General features: G+C 38.1%; 2 protein-coding genes across 2 annotated transcripts; both read left to right on the plus strand.

The window, feature by feature from the left end:
• The first annotated feature begins 1,233 nt into the window (after nucleotides 1–1,233).
• paqr7a (progestin and adipoQ receptor family member VII, a) lies at nucleotides 1,234–3,558 on the plus strand. The gene is made up of 3 exons (XM_057355322.1): nucleotides 1,234–1,287; nucleotides 2,012–2,055; nucleotides 2,305–3,558. The coding sequence occupies exon 3, from the start codon at nucleotides 2,313–2,315 to the stop codon at nucleotides 3,378–3,380; it is 1,068 nt and encodes a 355-aa protein (XP_057211305.1). The 5' UTR covers nucleotides 1,234–1,287; nucleotides 2,012–2,055; nucleotides 2,305–2,312; the 3' UTR covers nucleotides 3,381–3,558.
• A 4,142-nt stretch (nucleotides 3,559–7,700) lies between these two features.
• sh3bgrl3 (SH3 domain binding glutamate-rich protein like 3) lies at nucleotides 7,701–15,831 on the plus strand. The gene is made up of 3 exons (XM_057355324.1): nucleotides 7,701–7,837; nucleotides 10,671–10,838; nucleotides 14,063–15,831. The coding sequence occupies exons 1-3, from the start codon at nucleotides 7,793–7,795 to the stop codon at nucleotides 14,126–14,128; spliced, it is 279 nt and encodes a 92-aa protein (XP_057211307.1). The 5' UTR covers nucleotides 7,701–7,792; the 3' UTR covers nucleotides 14,129–15,831.
• Nucleotides 15,832–16,623: the final 792 nt, after the last annotated feature.

Here is a 16,623-nt window from a genome sequence, read left to right on the forward strand (position 1 = left end):
TAGCGGCCATTTAAAAGTATGCATATATTAAGAAAATTGTCAGTGACTGCTATTTCAGACAAAATAAGATATGTCTGCAATTGTACACAATCCTGTTCCTCCAAAGATCCTCCATATAATTACGTTATTTTTAATTTTCTAATTTTATAGAATGTTTTTGTATTGCAGTGCGTCTGTTTTGTGCAGTGCCCCCAAGCAGAGAGTAGATGATAGGTGGGCCTGTAAAATTGTGGGTGGGCTGGAATAATTCGCATCTCCCTTTCAACTGGAGTAATTTTTAAGAAAAATTAATGGACCGTTCTGTCCCATTGTGGCGTCAAATGCAATTCACTAAACTTCACTCTGCAAATGAAACGGCATCACCGTGCAGTTGATTTAACAAGGTCCCACGGCTTTGCGGTGCATGGCTTTCCTGCGTAAAAAGTCAGCGAAACTGCGTGCGGTTTACTAGACTCTTGTTTGTTACAGGCCTGTCGGAGGAGTTTCCTATTTTTATAACCGTCTCTTGTGAAAGTAAACTCTGTGTGTACCTCAGGAAAATGTCTGCATGCTTTACAAAATATGGCACCTTTTGTATTGCTATATTCAATCCATTTAAACTGTTCATACCAATAAGAACTGAAGGAGCGTGGCTTTCCATCAATTACGGTAATCAGATATTTTCTGTTCTTCTATCGCGGACTGATCTGGAGGTGGACAATTTTGATTTACTAATTCGGAAGAAGGCTGAGTGAGAATATCAGTGAAGGCTGAAGCACACAAATGCTGCCATTAGCACTCGATTCATTGGATGTTGCTGTGTGTATTTCACCTTAATTTCCAGGTGCCTCGGTGTGTGTTTCTTCAGTTTCTTTATCTAGACGTGTTTTTTTTTTTTTTAATTGCCACATGGATAGGTGTTTGTTTAGCCATGTTTACATGATCATGAAAGAAAATCTACAGGCAGCGATATTGGCGCGCAGCGTAACTGCCCTAACGTAACTGACGTCACGTGAGCACATTCTTAATAATATTTGGATATTATTATTATTAATAAACAAACAATTAAAATGTTTTCATTTAATTTATATAATTCAAATTTAGATTTAAGGTTAAAAAATAACATTTAATAATATTAAAAATAATTTTCTTGTCTCTGACTGGGTGGACCACCTGTCAATCTGCCAAGGCAGAAGGCATGGCGAATAGAGATAATAGATGAGCAAGTTCTCCTTTTGTTCACATTGGATGTCAGCTTCATCTCGAATATTATTTATGGTGCAAGATTTTCGGAGGACATTGGTAGAGGTAGGCCGATACAAATTTATAATTCGTCTTTTGGCCATTGCATTTTTAGAAGTGTAACATGTTCAATTAATCAGTTTGTAGTTGTAGCAACTATAATTCAGCGACTTTATTGAGTTGCTGCATCTAGTAAAGTAAACGGTCGTTTGTCAATTATTTGTGGTGTATGGCAGAATCTTTTCTCGTCTAAATGAGCCATATTTTTACGTAGTTTTACCTGTTGTTATTAAGACTTGTTTTTTCAAAGTATTGAAGTTCTGTCACGCCTTGGTGTGAAGAGAGGGGGGAGAACTCAGGAGTATTAGAATACGGGCATCAAAAGATTTTATATCAAAAGATTTAAATAACGAAAATATACAGAGGGAAAAGGGTATTTAAAATTCAAAGTATGACAGGCAGACTTTGAAAAAGTAAAAAAAATACTTTGGTTTAAATATACTGACAGTGAAGTCTTTTTTGCTCAGCAAAAAAAAAAGATTAATTAATAGTTAAACCTTTAACAATTACAGGAACCAGTCCAAGTATATCAAATGTGAGTTTTCTGATTGTTTTAACTTATTTTGAAAGGCCAACACCACAATATCCTTCCTGGTGTTGCTTAGAGTTAATGAAAAAAAGAGAAGTGTAAAGAGTATGTGATGTTCTAAAAATGGACGAGGAAGGATGAATTAAAAAAAATTGAAAATTGTTTAATTTTTATTTCTCACTTTCCTTATTTTCTCCCTAGAACACAAGTGTTTCCTCAGCTGTAGCCTGGAATACTTTGCACTGGTCAGTACACTGGAATATAACATGATGTTTTATTAGATGCCCTTGATAAGTTTTTAAGGAAAAGATCACCCAAAAATGAAAATTTTCTCATCATAAAAGTCATCATCAGTGAATTCATAAATGTTTAATGATGCATATACACTGGGATGGAATGTGGGTGAATTAATCAGAGACTTGTGCTGTGAATTCCTTTAAACTGCATGGATTGCTTATTTTCCATTAATTTGATCTTTCTGGTTGGGGAGCTAGAGATCACTATGGCAACTGTTATGGAGAAGATTGGGAGACCCTCACTGCAGCAGGTGAGGCGGGTTCCTCAGATGTTTGCAGAGGTGATGCCTTGCATGCCTGACACTCTAAGTGACACAGAGGTTCCTCATTTTTTCCGTGAGCGATACGTCCGCTCTGGCTACCGGCCGCTCCACCGGAACTGGCAGTATTACTTTTGGTCTCTTATACAGTGTCACAACGAGACAATAAATGTTTGGACTCACCTACTTGGGGCGCTAGTGGTCCTGACAAGGACAGCACAGCTTACAGAGACGGTAGATTTCATTAACGACCTTCATTCCTGGGCACTTCTCATCCTTCTCTTGTCCTCAGTGGCCTACATGACCTTCAGCACTTTGGCCCACTTGTTGGCAGCAAAATCTGAAGTTTGTCATTATGCCTTCTTCTTCCTGGATTATGTAGGTGTGGCACTGTATCAGTATGGGAGTGCAGTGGCTCATTACTACTATGCTATTGAGGAAAGTTGGCATGAGCAGGTCCAAGGCCTTTTCATGCCTGTTGCTAGCCTACTGTGTTGTCTGTCCTGCTTTTGCTGCTGCTATGGAACATACTGGAATTACAGCCTACCTCACTGGGTTCGGAAAGTTAGCCAAGTGGTACCTTCAGCCATAGCTTATAGTTGGGATAGCAGTCCTGTGTTTCATCGTATTAGCCTTTGGTTACTATCTTGGACATGGAGTGATTCTAGAAGCACATCTGCTTTGACTTTCCACTTTGGCCAAGTAGTGTTTTTTCTCTCTAGTGTTTTTTTCTTTACTCACCCTTTACCTCAGCGCTGGTTCCCAGGTCACTGTGACTTCCTGGGTCAGGGTCATCAAATATTCCATGTGCTGCTGGTACTGTGTACCCTCTGCCAGATTCATGCTTCATATTTGGACTACCTAAACCGACGACACATCTACATTAATTTCCACGCTGATAGGGAGGCATTATTATTTGTTTTTCTGTATGTGTTAACATTGGTCACCTGTGCTCTAATAGCCATGTATATGCTTGCAAATGTTAAAACATTGCTCAGGTATAAAACGAAGTAAAACATCTGATTAGCACCTTTATTGTAGGTGGATGACTTTGCACACATTTTATGATATACAGTAGTAATACAATTATCATAAAATTGTGGTACATTAATGTTGATAATTTTTCCACTTTAAACTCATCTTGTGCAGAAAAATAGCTCGGGATGTAAAAGCTTTTCCATAGACCGTAAAAAAGATGGATGACGTGTCCCCCGTTTACTTCCACTGTGGAAAATTAAGCCAAAATGTCCAACACAATCACGGCAAAAACATAACTATTTTACGATGTGGCTAATTTTGGCTAACTTGTATGATTTCGTATGATCTCATTCGTACATTTTAGTACGATTTGCTTCCACGCCATTGACATTAGGGTTAGGGGTGGGGCTTCAGTATTGCTTTTTTTTCTAGATTCACAACGTACAAATTCATACGAATAAGCCACCTCCTGAATTAGTTACGCATTTCTGTGAGATTAGGTTGAAATATCCGAGATATGGCACAGATCAGTTTGTGCAGTAGTGAGCATGAGGTGGAGCCACAGTATCAAGGTCCCGCCCATATTTACCCATGACCCGATTGCAAACTAACAAATCATGTTGCCTCGCCCCTTTTTTGACATCTTATACTAAAACCAAACTTATTAGATAAACAAACACTTGTACATAAATTAGCGTGATAAGATTGAAGTAAAATGACAGAAACCACCTTTGGCAAAAATGTATTTTTTAAAATTCTGTTTACGTCCTGTTTACAAGAAGAAGGCGGGGTTTATTACCTGTACTGCAGCCAGCCAGCAAGATTCGATCAAACTGCTTTTGCTTCACTTTTCAGGATTTGTGCAGCATGTCTGTTTTTTCACTATTCACCCTTACCTTTCTGAAACACTTTAACGTAAACGTACCTAACCAATGACCACGGAAAACCAAATATCAGTCAAATCTTACGTAATAAACACTAGCTACTGTCAAAAAATAAGCAATTTTGAGTGATAGAACAAACTAAGACATACTAGTCATTTATAGCATATACAGTATCTCACAGAAGTGAGTACACCCCTCACATTTTAGTAAATATTTTATTATATCTTTTCATGTGACAACACTGAAGAAATGACACTTTGCTACAATGTAAAGTAATGAGTGTACAGCTTGTTTAACAGTGCAAATTTGCTGTCCCCTCAAAATAACTCAACACACAGCCATTAATGTCTAAACCGCTGGCAACAAAAGTGAGTACACCCCTAAGTGAAAATGTCCAAATTGGGCCCAAAGTGTCAATATTTTGTGTGGCCACCATTATTTTCCAGCACTGCCTTAACCCTCTTGGGCATGGAGTTCACCAGAGCTTCACAGGTTGCCACTGGAGTCCTCTTCCACTCCTCCATGACGACATCACGGAGCTGGTGGATGTTAGAGACCTTGCAATCCTCCACCTTCCGTTTGAGGATGCCCCACAGATGCTCAATAGGGTTTAGGTCTTCACCTTTACCCTAAGCTTCTTTAGCAAGGCAGTGGTCATCTTGGAGGTCTGTTTAGGGTCATTATCATGTTGGAATACTGCCCTGCGGCCCAGTCTCCGAAGGGAGGGGATCATGCTCTGCTTCTGTCACAGTACATGTTGGCATTCATGGTTCCCTCAATGAACTGTAGCCTCCCAGTGCCAGCAGCACTCATGCAGCCCCAGACCATGACACTCTCACCACCATGTTTGACTGTAGGCAAGACACACTTGTCTTTGTACTCCTCACCTGGTTGCCGCCACACACACTTGACACCATCTGAACCAAATAAGTTTATCTTGGTCTCATCAGACCACAGGACATGGTTCCAGTAATCCATGTCCTTAGTCTGCTTGTCTTCAGCAAACTGTTTGCAGGCTTTCTTGTGCATCATCTTTAGAAGAGGCTTCCTTCTAGGACGACAACCAATTTGATGCAGTGAGCGGCGTATGGTCTGAGCACTGACAGGCTGACCCCCCCACCCCTTCAACCTCTGCAGGAATGCTAGCAGCACTCATACGTCTGTTTCCCAAAGACAACCTCTGGATATGACGCTGAGCACTTGCACTCAACTTCTTTGGTCGACCATGGCGAGACCTGTTCTGAGTGGAACCTGTCCTGTTAAACCGCTGTATGGTCTTGGCCACCATGCTGCAGCTCAGTTTCAGGGTCTTGGCAATCTTCTTATAGCCTAGGCCATCTTTATGTAGAGCAACAATTCTTTTTTTCAGATCCTAAGAGAGTTCTTTCCCATGAGGTGCCATGTTGAACTTCCAGTGACCAGTATGAGAGAGTGAGAGCGATAACACCAAATTTAACACACCTGCTCCCCATTCACGGCTGAGACCTTGTAACACTAACGAATCACATGACACCGGGGAGGGAAAATGGCTAATTGGGCCCAATTTGAGCATTTTCATTTAAGGGTGTACTCACTTTGTTGCCAGCGGTTTAGACATTAATGGCTGTGTGTTGAGTTATTTTGAGGGGACACCAAATTTACACTGTTATACAAGCTGTACACTCACTACTTTACAAAGTGTCATTTCTTCAGTGTTGTCACATGAAAACATATAATAAAATATTTACAAAATTGTGAGGGGTGTACTCACATCTGTGAGATACTGTATATGCTATAAACGACTAGTATGTCTTAGTATGTTCTATCACTCTTTTAGTCGATATTCAATGATGTGCTACTCACAGAAAAAGATGAAGCACCACAGGTTCCTCACTTATGTACAATTATTTAAAAAAATATATAAATACATTATTTTATAAACATTATAAAGCAGATAACATAAAAACACTTTTATGAGAAAACTCTAAATTCCTTAAAAAGATGATTTACACACGTGAAGGTAATTTCAATACATAGCTGTTTATAATATAATATATATTAATACATATTGTTAAAGTTCTGACAGAACATTCTTATCAATAAAGTGGCACACAGTTAAGAGATGTTGTACTGCCCTCATGTGTTAGCTTTATGTCAGGTTACATGTTTCCTTATGTCTGGCCTTATGGTAAAATTGTATGTCATTATGCATAATATAAACAAATATAGAGTGTTCCAGAAAAGTGATGGAAAACAGGCAGATCTTGAATGTACCATATGAGCGAAATAACAGGAAACACATTTTTGGCAGTTTCCTTTCCGATTCAGCATTGTAGAGGTACGTTCGGATTGGCCTTCACAACTGCCAACACACAGATGAACCTTATCTGAAAAAGTAAACGACCTTCCCCATTTATAATTGTTACTTTAGGCATTTGTATTGTGAAACTACATTGGGAGTTTGTGTCATATTTTAAAAAGAACACTTCAATCATGTTTTATATTGTTATTTGTATAACAGTGGTGTGCTACATTGTTGTCACATGACTTCATTATGTCACATATTTAATTTACCGATCGAGTATCATTTTAAATTCTTGGAGCTTACTGACCCACATCCACATTTTTAGATGTTTATCTGTACTTTTTGATCTGAGCAAAAATTTCACAGTTATTCAATCTTACAATTGTCTCTAGTGTGCATACCACTAGTTTTAAATATTGTTCATTTTTTGCCGTTGTTTATAAAACAAGTTAAATACTTTGTAGTTTAGTAGTAGCACAAGAGCAACTTAATGTTAATTGATGAACTGGTACTTTCTGGTTGTACTTTTAGAATATTTTACATTTTTCGGCTTCTTGGGTTGCAGATTTCATCTGATTTGTCATGAAATACCCATATCAATATGCTTTCAATTATGGCACAGCCAAGGATCTATTACCTTAGTTTTGTAAAAAGATTTATCTAACTTTTATTTGACCAATCCCTGATTTGCCAAAACATTTCTGCAAGAAAACTGGTAATCCATCTGCTTCTCTCCCTTCACTGGGTGAAATTTAGGAATTCACAATTAAGGAAAATTTATTCACTTCTTTGCATTAATTCCTGTCTGCAGACACATCATCCACATACTATAGCAAATATACAACTCATGAACAGATCAAAGAGGCACAAACTTTCTTTTATGCTCTTAAAATGTTTTAAGTAATTAAAAAAAGTAATTTACTGTATGATGACCATGTATTGACTTATTATGATTGTTTTGTAATATAATTATGAATCATTTATATATGATGACTTACTATTCTGATTGAAATGTTGGATGTATTTCAGGAGTTTTTTATCCTTATGTATCTTTTCTTTTTTACATACACTATTTCTTTTAACATTTTTATCATTTATTTAACATTAGTGAGCAAGTACTTATTAACCAAATATAGTAAGCAACCTTATGCAAAAACAAGTTACTGTCTCTTTAAATGAAAGAATAGCGGGTCTCAGTGGCGGAACTAGCGACTGCAGGAACAAGAGAACAGGGAACTGCTCGCATTCATATCCACGTAGACACATTAAGATCCTCCACCATGGGCATCAAACTGTATTACACCACCGTTACTGCATCAAGGGAGGTGAGTATAAACATGTTGCCATGTCAACTCAGAATTTAAGCCTGGCAGTTGAACAATGCATGCTTATATAGTAGTGAAATGGAGGATTAGATTTGAGGACACACCCATGCTCTCCTAATATCACATTTTACCAGATTTAAGCGTAGCAGCGAAATAAGAATGCATAGGTATGATGTTGTTTTAGCATCTTACATATTTTAGTCAACTTGAAGATGCAACTGTAGTCATGATTTGCAGAGATATTGTCATAAATGAGCTGCAGAGAGGAAACAAACTCGCATCGCATTGATAGCGGAAGTCATGTTGTCTTGTGGCATTTAAGTTACTCCGTTAATTTTTTCCTCTGTAATTACTTTCATGCTAACGATGTGTGGAAGACTAAATACAGCATGTTTAGGCATGCGCGCTTGGTTTAAGGGAAGCGTGACCAAAACTTGATTTATTTAATTTTGATCTAAAACGAGTACACGTCGTAATGGCCAATGAGGAGATGGGAACAGTAGCTATCGATGCGCAGACGGCAGACCGATCGTTATATCATGACATCAGTGTACCGCGAGAGCGGTAGTCTGTATGTTACTTCCTACTTAATCAAGTAAGTTAAGCGCTAACAGTATGCTGCTCGCAGAACTTCGATGTCATACGGTGGTCATTTCTACTAGGCGCAGTTGAGCACACGTAAATACTGTATTGCGCATCTGTTTTTAATAAAAAGCATTCGCCTTGACGTACAACAGACTTTTCTGGACATTTTGTAGATATTGTAGTTAGTACGTAACAGTTATAAAGATTAATCAAATTAATTTGTTATCGAAAAATGTTAATGTGAGTAGCCTGTCTTTGGTTATATATGAACCTTTAATATTACTTAAATGTAAAGGTACAGGTGACCAAAGCACACTTTCTGCTGAAGTGAGAAATAGAATACTTTCCAGACAGTGTTTCATTGTTAATCATCAACTCAGCATGGTATAGTCAGACTGGATTTTAAAAGTCAAAGTACACATTTCAATTGGTCCACATTAATGTAATGTTTGATTTGGTTGATAAAATAAAAAAACAAGGACCATTTGTGTTATCTATATTAAAACATTTGGTTAAGGAAAGTTAACTTCCTCCTCAGTGTTTTGACATTGCCTTATTAGGAAGTAAAAATGGTAACTTTGTATTGTCACTACTACTGCCCTTTGAAATGCTTTCTAATCATAATTGTAGTGGTGGAGAATTTAAAGGACTGTTGTGTAATTTTAGCGGTAGCATCTAGCGGTGAAGTTGCGATTCACTGCACCCCTCCCCCCATTTCTGAGCACTACGGAAGCTGGGAGAGGATTAAGATGTCGTCACGTTTTTGCTTCTTTCCCGAATGAGATTTTAGGCTTGTTCGACTTGACGCAGCGCCGCAAGATCCGACAGGCGGATGACAACAAAGTACCGCGAGAGCGATGGTTTTTCGAATCGCTCTCGCGGTACTTTGATGTCATCCGCCTGTCGGATCTTGCGTCGCCGTATCAAGTCGAACAAGCCTGACCTATTTACGAAACACGTTCTGTGGAGCAGTTCGTCTGTTTAGGGCTACTGTAAAAACAACATGGCGACAACATTCCATGCAAGGGGACCCACGCTGTATGTAGATAGAAATAGCTCAGAAAAACATTTCATTATGTAAGGTATATATACATCTCTGAACACATAGTTATGTATATTATATTGCATTTCTGTCAATAGATTCTCAAAAAAAACTTCACACTGATCCTTTATGATTTTACAACTAGTAATAGTAGTAGTAGGTTCAGTGTGTAAAGCATCAGTGGAAACTGTGTGCAGTATTTTTGTGTAACCTCGCTGATCATATCAGCATCGGCTTGTTGCCGCAACCTCTGTTTGTTGATTGCTCTGCTGCAAATGAAAAATAAACTACAATTTATTAAAGCGGCCCTAACACACGCGGTTTCTGCCAATCTCATATTAATCTTGAGTACCTATAGAGTAGTATTGCATACTTCGTATCTTCAAAGAGTATTTAGTTTGATCACATTTATAAAAGATAGTTACAGCTGTACGATTATTTCCGAAAGCATACGGCGCATGCGGGGGGAGGGGTAAGCTGAACTAAAGCACGTGCGCAACCATTGCCAACAAAACATAGACATCAGTTTCACTCACCGCATACGGTTCATGTCCGGCATCTTTTAACACTGAGACGGCTCCATATATTAGTTTCAAACGATCTCCAAATCCAGCATTATTTCCACCTTTTATATAACATTCATCACCCAAATGCAGTGAACAAACAAACACCTGAACTTCGTGAACGTATGCTCTCTCTCTCTCTCCTGCACACGAGTGAAAGTGATGTCTGTGCATGCTCCTTCTCCTGCTCTCCTTGCTGCCGCGTGGGCGTGCCACTTGCTTTTCCAGGAGAATGGTCCAATAAGGGACTAAGAAAAATTGTTATGCAACAGTTTTATATGTTCGAAAAAAACTTTCTGAAACCTGTACGATCGCTGGGGGAGTGTGTCGAGCACAGAAGTACTACGTAATACGCCCAACTCGTTTTTTGACAAGTTGACCATGTTAAGGATGAGAAGACAGCACGTTTAACATTGTAAAGAAGTCAGAATGCATGACACACCGTTGCACCACCCCTTTAAGAAGATATAGCGAGTACGGATCCATTATCTGAAAGTGATGTTACTGATCAATCTACACACCCAAAACCAAAGGTTGAGCGCAGTAATTTGTATTATTTTATGTGAATACCAGACTGGAAAATGTGAAATTTCTTTTGCAACTTCTTTTGCAAGATCATTGACTTTAAAGTTTTGTTTCTCAGGTCAAGTCTCAGCAGGCTGAGGTGATCCGTATTCTGGACAGTAAGAGCATCCGGTATGAATTGATTGACATCGCAGTGGGAGGTGCAGTTCGGGATGAGATGAGGAGTAAATCGGGTAACCCCACTGCAATCCCGCCTCAGATATTCAATGAAGACCAGTACTGTGGGGTAAGGACTGGCAGGAGGGTTTTTGGGGGGGGTTTACTTTAACTCTTTCCCCATCATTGACTGAATTGTGTGTCATTTCTCTGCCATTGACAGAAATTTCCAGCAATTCATGTTTTTCCTATTATACAGTAGATGGTTACCCACCTTATGAAACAGTACAGCATATACCGATCCAAAAGCATAAAATTATCTCTTGCTGCAGCCGAAAGCTCTAAAATGCTGCCTTCGGAGGCTGTATTCCAAGGCAGGAATGCATCAAATTTAAGTTAAATTTTCAATAACTTTTGTTTGCATTTGTAGCAAGAAATTAGTATTGTAGTTTCCAAATATGTCACTGGTTGGTGCAAATACGCTTTCTATTTCAAATATAATTCTGTTGCGCTGCCTATGAAGCCTGTCCGAATTCATCTCTCTGAGCTGCCTTTGTGCGCTAAAGCTGCCTCCAAAGTCATTGCATAAAATTAGGCATTAAGGCAACAAGTCAGCTGCCTAAGCTTTTGGACGCAGCCTATGTATCTGTGCTGTGTCTTAATTAGAATTAGTAACAATACAATTGTGTGGGAAACAAACAAAGTTTTTTTGCTGAAGTTCTTGCACTTTTAAATGTTATTCTTTGTTCTGTATATATAGACATGTTGGGGTGCCATTTTTTGTCAAAAACATAATACCTGGTACTGCATCAAGATGCCATTTGAATCTGAATGATTTGGTCTGTTCCTTACGTAAAACCATGAGGACTTCAGAAGCCTTACACATATGTTGTATGAAGAACTCTTTAACAGCTTCCCCATTCACTTTCATTGTAGTGGAAAACAGTACCTTGTTTTGAATTAACTGTACCTTTAATATGTTCCTTCTACTGGTGTTGTTTTAAATTTAAATGATGTCTTAAACACAATGGGCTCATTCATGAAACATTCGTAAATATATGAGTAAATTCCGAGAAATTTGCGTGAAAAAGGAGTTCCCGAAAACTTTCCTTCGGATTCACAAATACTTCGTAAACGTCAGATTTTATAGTAAAATGTTTGTATGTTAATGAATTCCAATCACTCGAAAACAGGGCGCGCATGCATGCTCATTCACAATTAGCATAATCCCCGCCTCTGAATTACTGCTACAGAAATTATGTATCTATGAATGCTGTAGAATCCTCTGGACTCCATTCTCAGGTTTGGCTACCTTGTATTGTATAAATGCATAAGAGACTAATAGGCTATATGCCTAATAATAAATTAAACTGTGTCTACCAAAGCGTTTTTAAATGACCAGCTGGTGGCGCTTGAGAATGCTTTGGAGGCACTGTATGGAGTTTAAATGGACCCAAAACTCACGCGCATGGAATCCGCGCGCGCAGGTGCGATGCAAACGCGCATAATGATAACCACGCGCAGAAAGCTGCTCCGCGAGGGCGCATTTAAACTCCGTGAGCGAGCACAACAGTATCCGCAAGCTGAAAAGAATCCTCGCGCGGGCGCATTTCTGCTCCGTGAGCAAAAACTCAGTCCGCGAGCAGAGGCTTTGACGAGCGCGCGCGCGATTCTCTGTATGCTCTCTCAACTGCTCAACACTTGCTCTCTCGTTGAGTTGACTTCTGAGACTTTGGAGGCGGGGACAATGGCAGACTTCTCCGATCCTTTGATTGGTCACTTTTAACATGCACTCACCTACAGTCCGACATGTATCTTACCCGTTGTACAGACGTCTTAATTTGGCATAACACAATACTTTTTTCCGTTTTTAAACTTGGGTTACAGTGTTATGTATGCCCTTGGCTTTGGATTTACATATTTGGCATCTTGACAGGAAGTTAGAAATAATTAGTTTGGTATGTGTATTCATAATTGCTTTTGTATTGTTAATAATTTTCATGAAATTGTTATAAAATGAGAATTAATAAATGGCTACAACAGTATAACTCAAAGCACAAGTTATTATAAATTACAATATGATGTACTCTCTAAAATTTAATTTAAATAATTTATTTGTTTTGCTTTATTTGTTTTGAAAATATTAAAACGGGCTATGCCAGTAAACAGATATTAGATAACTCAAATTTAATGACTACAGGAGACATTTAATTATATTATTATAATATGTTTTAAATAGGTCATACATGACATGTAAGTTTAACTGCTATATTATATAGCATAATTTTTGGTGACAGATGTAAGAAATCAAAATGTCACTTGTTAAAACACTAACACATAGCTAAGGCAAGGTAATACACTAATCATTCGGTAGTAAGACATGTAATCTGTAGGTGACTGCATGTAGGTGAGTGCATGTTAAAAGTTACCAATCAAATGAGCGGAGACATTTGATTGGTAACCTTTAACATTCGTTGTCCCGCCTCCAAAGTCTCAGAAGTCAACTCAACGAGCGAGCAAGTGTTGAGCAGTTGCGAGAGCATAGAGAAAATCGCGCGCGCGCTCGTCAAAGCCTCTGCTCGCGGACTGAGTTTTTGCTCGCGGAGCAGAAATGCGCCCGCGCGAGGATAATTTTCCGCTTGCGGATACTGTTCTGCTCGCTCGCGCAGTTTAAATGCGCCCTCGCGGAGCATCTTTCCGCGCGTGGTTATTATGCGCGTTTGCGGATTCCATGCGCGTGAGTTTTGGGTCCATTTAAACTCCATACACTGCGCATTTTTCCATAGACGCGTTGGTTGCTGTGATTTGAAATATCCACGGCCGTTACATGTTACTAGTATCTTGTTTTGAAGAATATTACTGCATATAAAAATGCAGTAACCAATCATATTAACTTCTCCATTGTTGTGTTGTACAAGTATGATGGTTGGTCAATGTAGTGTTTGTCCCTCCTCTCTTCCACTGTGATTGGATGGCTGTGTGAAAAGGGACAGTGTTGAGCTCTGCGTTTTACACAAAGTTAAAGAGTAATAAATGGAACAAGAAACTCGTGAAATATCATTATGATACATAGTGCATCAAAAAAATTTGAGTGTTTTACACACCATTTACACGTGATAGGGAGCAGCTGTACATTTCTTTCGTACCAACTAACATTTTGAAAAATGAACATTTTCATGAATCTGAAAATGTACGTAAGAACGACTTTACGAACGATTTACACAAAAAATTGTGTCATGTGCCAAGAATCTTATTCAGTAAGAAATCTACATTTACCAACTTGCTCTCTGAACTGCATAGATAATATTACTAAAACGAAACGTGTGTTTGTATGTTTGCTTCCTCTTCTTGTAGAACTATGAAATGTTTTCTGAGGCAGTGGAGGAAGACACAGTGGAAAAGTTTCTGAAGATTGAATGAGAGCCAAACCCGGTAGCATCCAACACCTTCTTCCTTTCCCTGCGCAATGTACACATTACCGAAGAGAGGCCTACCTGACGCCCTCTGCTCCGCTGGTGGTACCCACCTTCCTATGTATCGATGCCATGCCACATGCCAAACACAATCAACTGAGAAGCACATACCCACTCTGTTTACCCTCAGCGGTCACACACATTTCCCTTTGTGCTTTTGTATTGATTATCCTGTTTTTTGCTCTCTCCTGTTCTCTTAGATGCATAAATGCCACTAATTTGTCTTAATCTTGTTTGGATCTGAGCACTTGGATGTAATTAGGTCAACTAATCTGGGCCACAACCAGATTGAACTAATTCGCAGTCCAAGAAATACAAGGACCGTTTTCTGTCCAGGACCAAAAGAAATGTTTTGATGGCCTTCACATTCTTTACTTTAGTACTGATGAATCATTTGAAGATGGTTAATAATCCGTGAGCTGAGATTGGTTGTGTGTTGGTACCTTTAAAACACCAGCCCATAATTTTCAATATAACGTGAATCAGTTGCATTGTATTGTTTCGTTCAACAGTGTTTAAGCCACAGGTGTGCTGCTTGAAACAGATTTCCATTTAACATTCCCAACTTAAAGAATCAAAAAGTGTTCTGTTCCATTGAACTGTGCCAATAAATATCTGTGCAAATGTGTTTTTCATATGGGCATATGCCCCTATTCTCTGATTAGAACAAAACTAGATTCTACAAATCCATGTCATATTCACCCTAGAATCAAAAGGAAAAAAATAAAAGTATAGAAAGAAAATGATGCCTAATTTATGACCAGTATCGCATTGTTTCTTCATTGTGACATAATTTTCATGGCAATCCAGCCCCTCACCCCCTCCATTTCTCATTACCATGTATCCATATTTAGTTTTTTTTTTGCTAATTATTATAATGCTAAATTGGAAAAAAATGTTTATTGTTTTGTATAACAAAATATACCCGGGGGCTGCTTAATTGGCGCAAAAATCATGCCTCTAAACGGTCCCAGTTAGGCTTCATTTTCAGTATGCAGTTATACCACAGTACTTTTTTCTTGTAATGCACTAAATGTTGGTGTTTGTACGGATAACAATGTAAACTTTCCTAGGGTATATGATGAGCTCAGTTCTTCTGCCACAACGGTAGAGTTCATCATCTCTGCAGTAGCTGTATTACTCCACAAGGAAATGTTGACATGTACACAATTCCACCAAGCATCTAGCATCTTATTTGGAGATAGTAGCATTGACATTTTAAGCAATTATCCTGTGACACATTGTGTTGATCATATTGGTACTTTATTTATGTACTTGGCACAATCTATAATTTTTAATCAAGGCGTCTTGTTTATTGATTTGATCAAGCATCTGTAATGTTTGCTGCTGCCAGTCTTAAAGTCATCTAACTTCAGTGTCAGATTTTCAGTAAATGCCATTGTTGGTTAAGTTCAAGACTGGGATCTGACACAGACAGCTGGTTGTTAAAATGATTGTGAATCTTACTCTTTCATGATTATTTGTAATGGTTCTTGTTGTCTCTTTGTGCTGTACTGCTTTGCTTTTGGACCAATGCCCTTTTAGGCCAAAAATAAAAGAACAACAATTAGGAAAAGAAGTGCTGTTGTCTTCCAAGAAGATGCTGAAATTGTGATGTATGGGTCAAATAAAAATGCAAAATGAATTTAACTTATGTACATTAATAAAAGAGTAAACGGTATTAGTGACATTATCATGATTAATCTGAGTATGAGGTTTATACTGTAAATCAATGTTAAATGTAAAATATTCTGTTGTATTCCATCATTCTATGAATATATTTTAGCATATTATCTAGCCCTGCACAAATTTTCATTACGAAATTGTCAGAAGAACCCATGATGCTTGATAGTAAAATTTTATATTTCAAATTATACGTCTAGATGCTTGATTGTTTTACACTGTTTCTAATTTATACCATAAAAACCTCTGTTCATTTTGAATTTTCATTAAATGTCTTCAGAGAGATATAAGTGCACTGGTACTTCTGAACAAGTGTTTTAAATGCAGGGCCTGATACTGTGGTACTCGACATCTTTATCTTTGCACATATAAGACATACAGGATTTAGACACCTAATGAGGGAGCTGTAGTTAATTATCTATACCCACTTTCACTTCTGGACTCTCACCGGCGCTGGCTGTAACACACCATTAGAATGGCTCTTAAACACATGTCTTATTAAAAGTAACATTGAAATGTAAAATGTGTAGTGTTTTATGAAAAATGATGTTATAAATGTCGTTTTATATATAATTTATTACTTTATAATTTAGTACTTGTAACCATAATGCTGTAACAGAATTTATTGCAACAATTTGTTTGTTTATATTATATTTTACATACATTTTTTCAATTATTTAATAAATATTAATTTAACAATAAATGTTTACAGCAGTTGCAAATATTATGAAAGCCAGCAAGGTCAAGATTTCAGTCTGA

The sequence above is a fragment of the Triplophysa rosa genome, linkage group LG16, assembly GCF_024868665.1.
Source record: "Triplophysa rosa linkage group LG16, Trosa_1v2, whole genome shotgun sequence".
In the NCBI taxonomy this organism is placed as follows: domain Eukaryota; kingdom Metazoa; phylum Chordata; class Actinopteri; order Cypriniformes; family Nemacheilidae; genus Triplophysa; species Triplophysa rosa.

What these genes read in the sequence shown, in the direction of transcription:
- sh3bgrl3 (XM_057355324.1), top strand. Translation starts at nt 7,793, where the DNA reads ATGGGCATCAAACTGTATTACACCACCGTTACTGCATCAAGGGAG. An exon ending in CCGTTACTGCATCAAGGGAG is followed by an intron (nt 7,838 to 10,670) that starts GTGAGTATAAAC and finishes TTTGTTTCTCAG; the next exon opens with GTCAAGTCTCAGCAGGCTGA. An exon ending in ATGAAGACCAGTACTGTGGG is followed by an intron (nt 10,839 to 14,062) that starts GTAAGGACTGGC and finishes CTCTTCTTGTAG; the next exon opens with AACTATGAAATGTTTTCTGA.
- paqr7a (XM_057355322.1), top strand. Translation starts at nt 2,313, where the DNA reads ATGGCAACTGTTATGGAGAAGATTGGGAGACCCTCACTGCAGCAGGTG.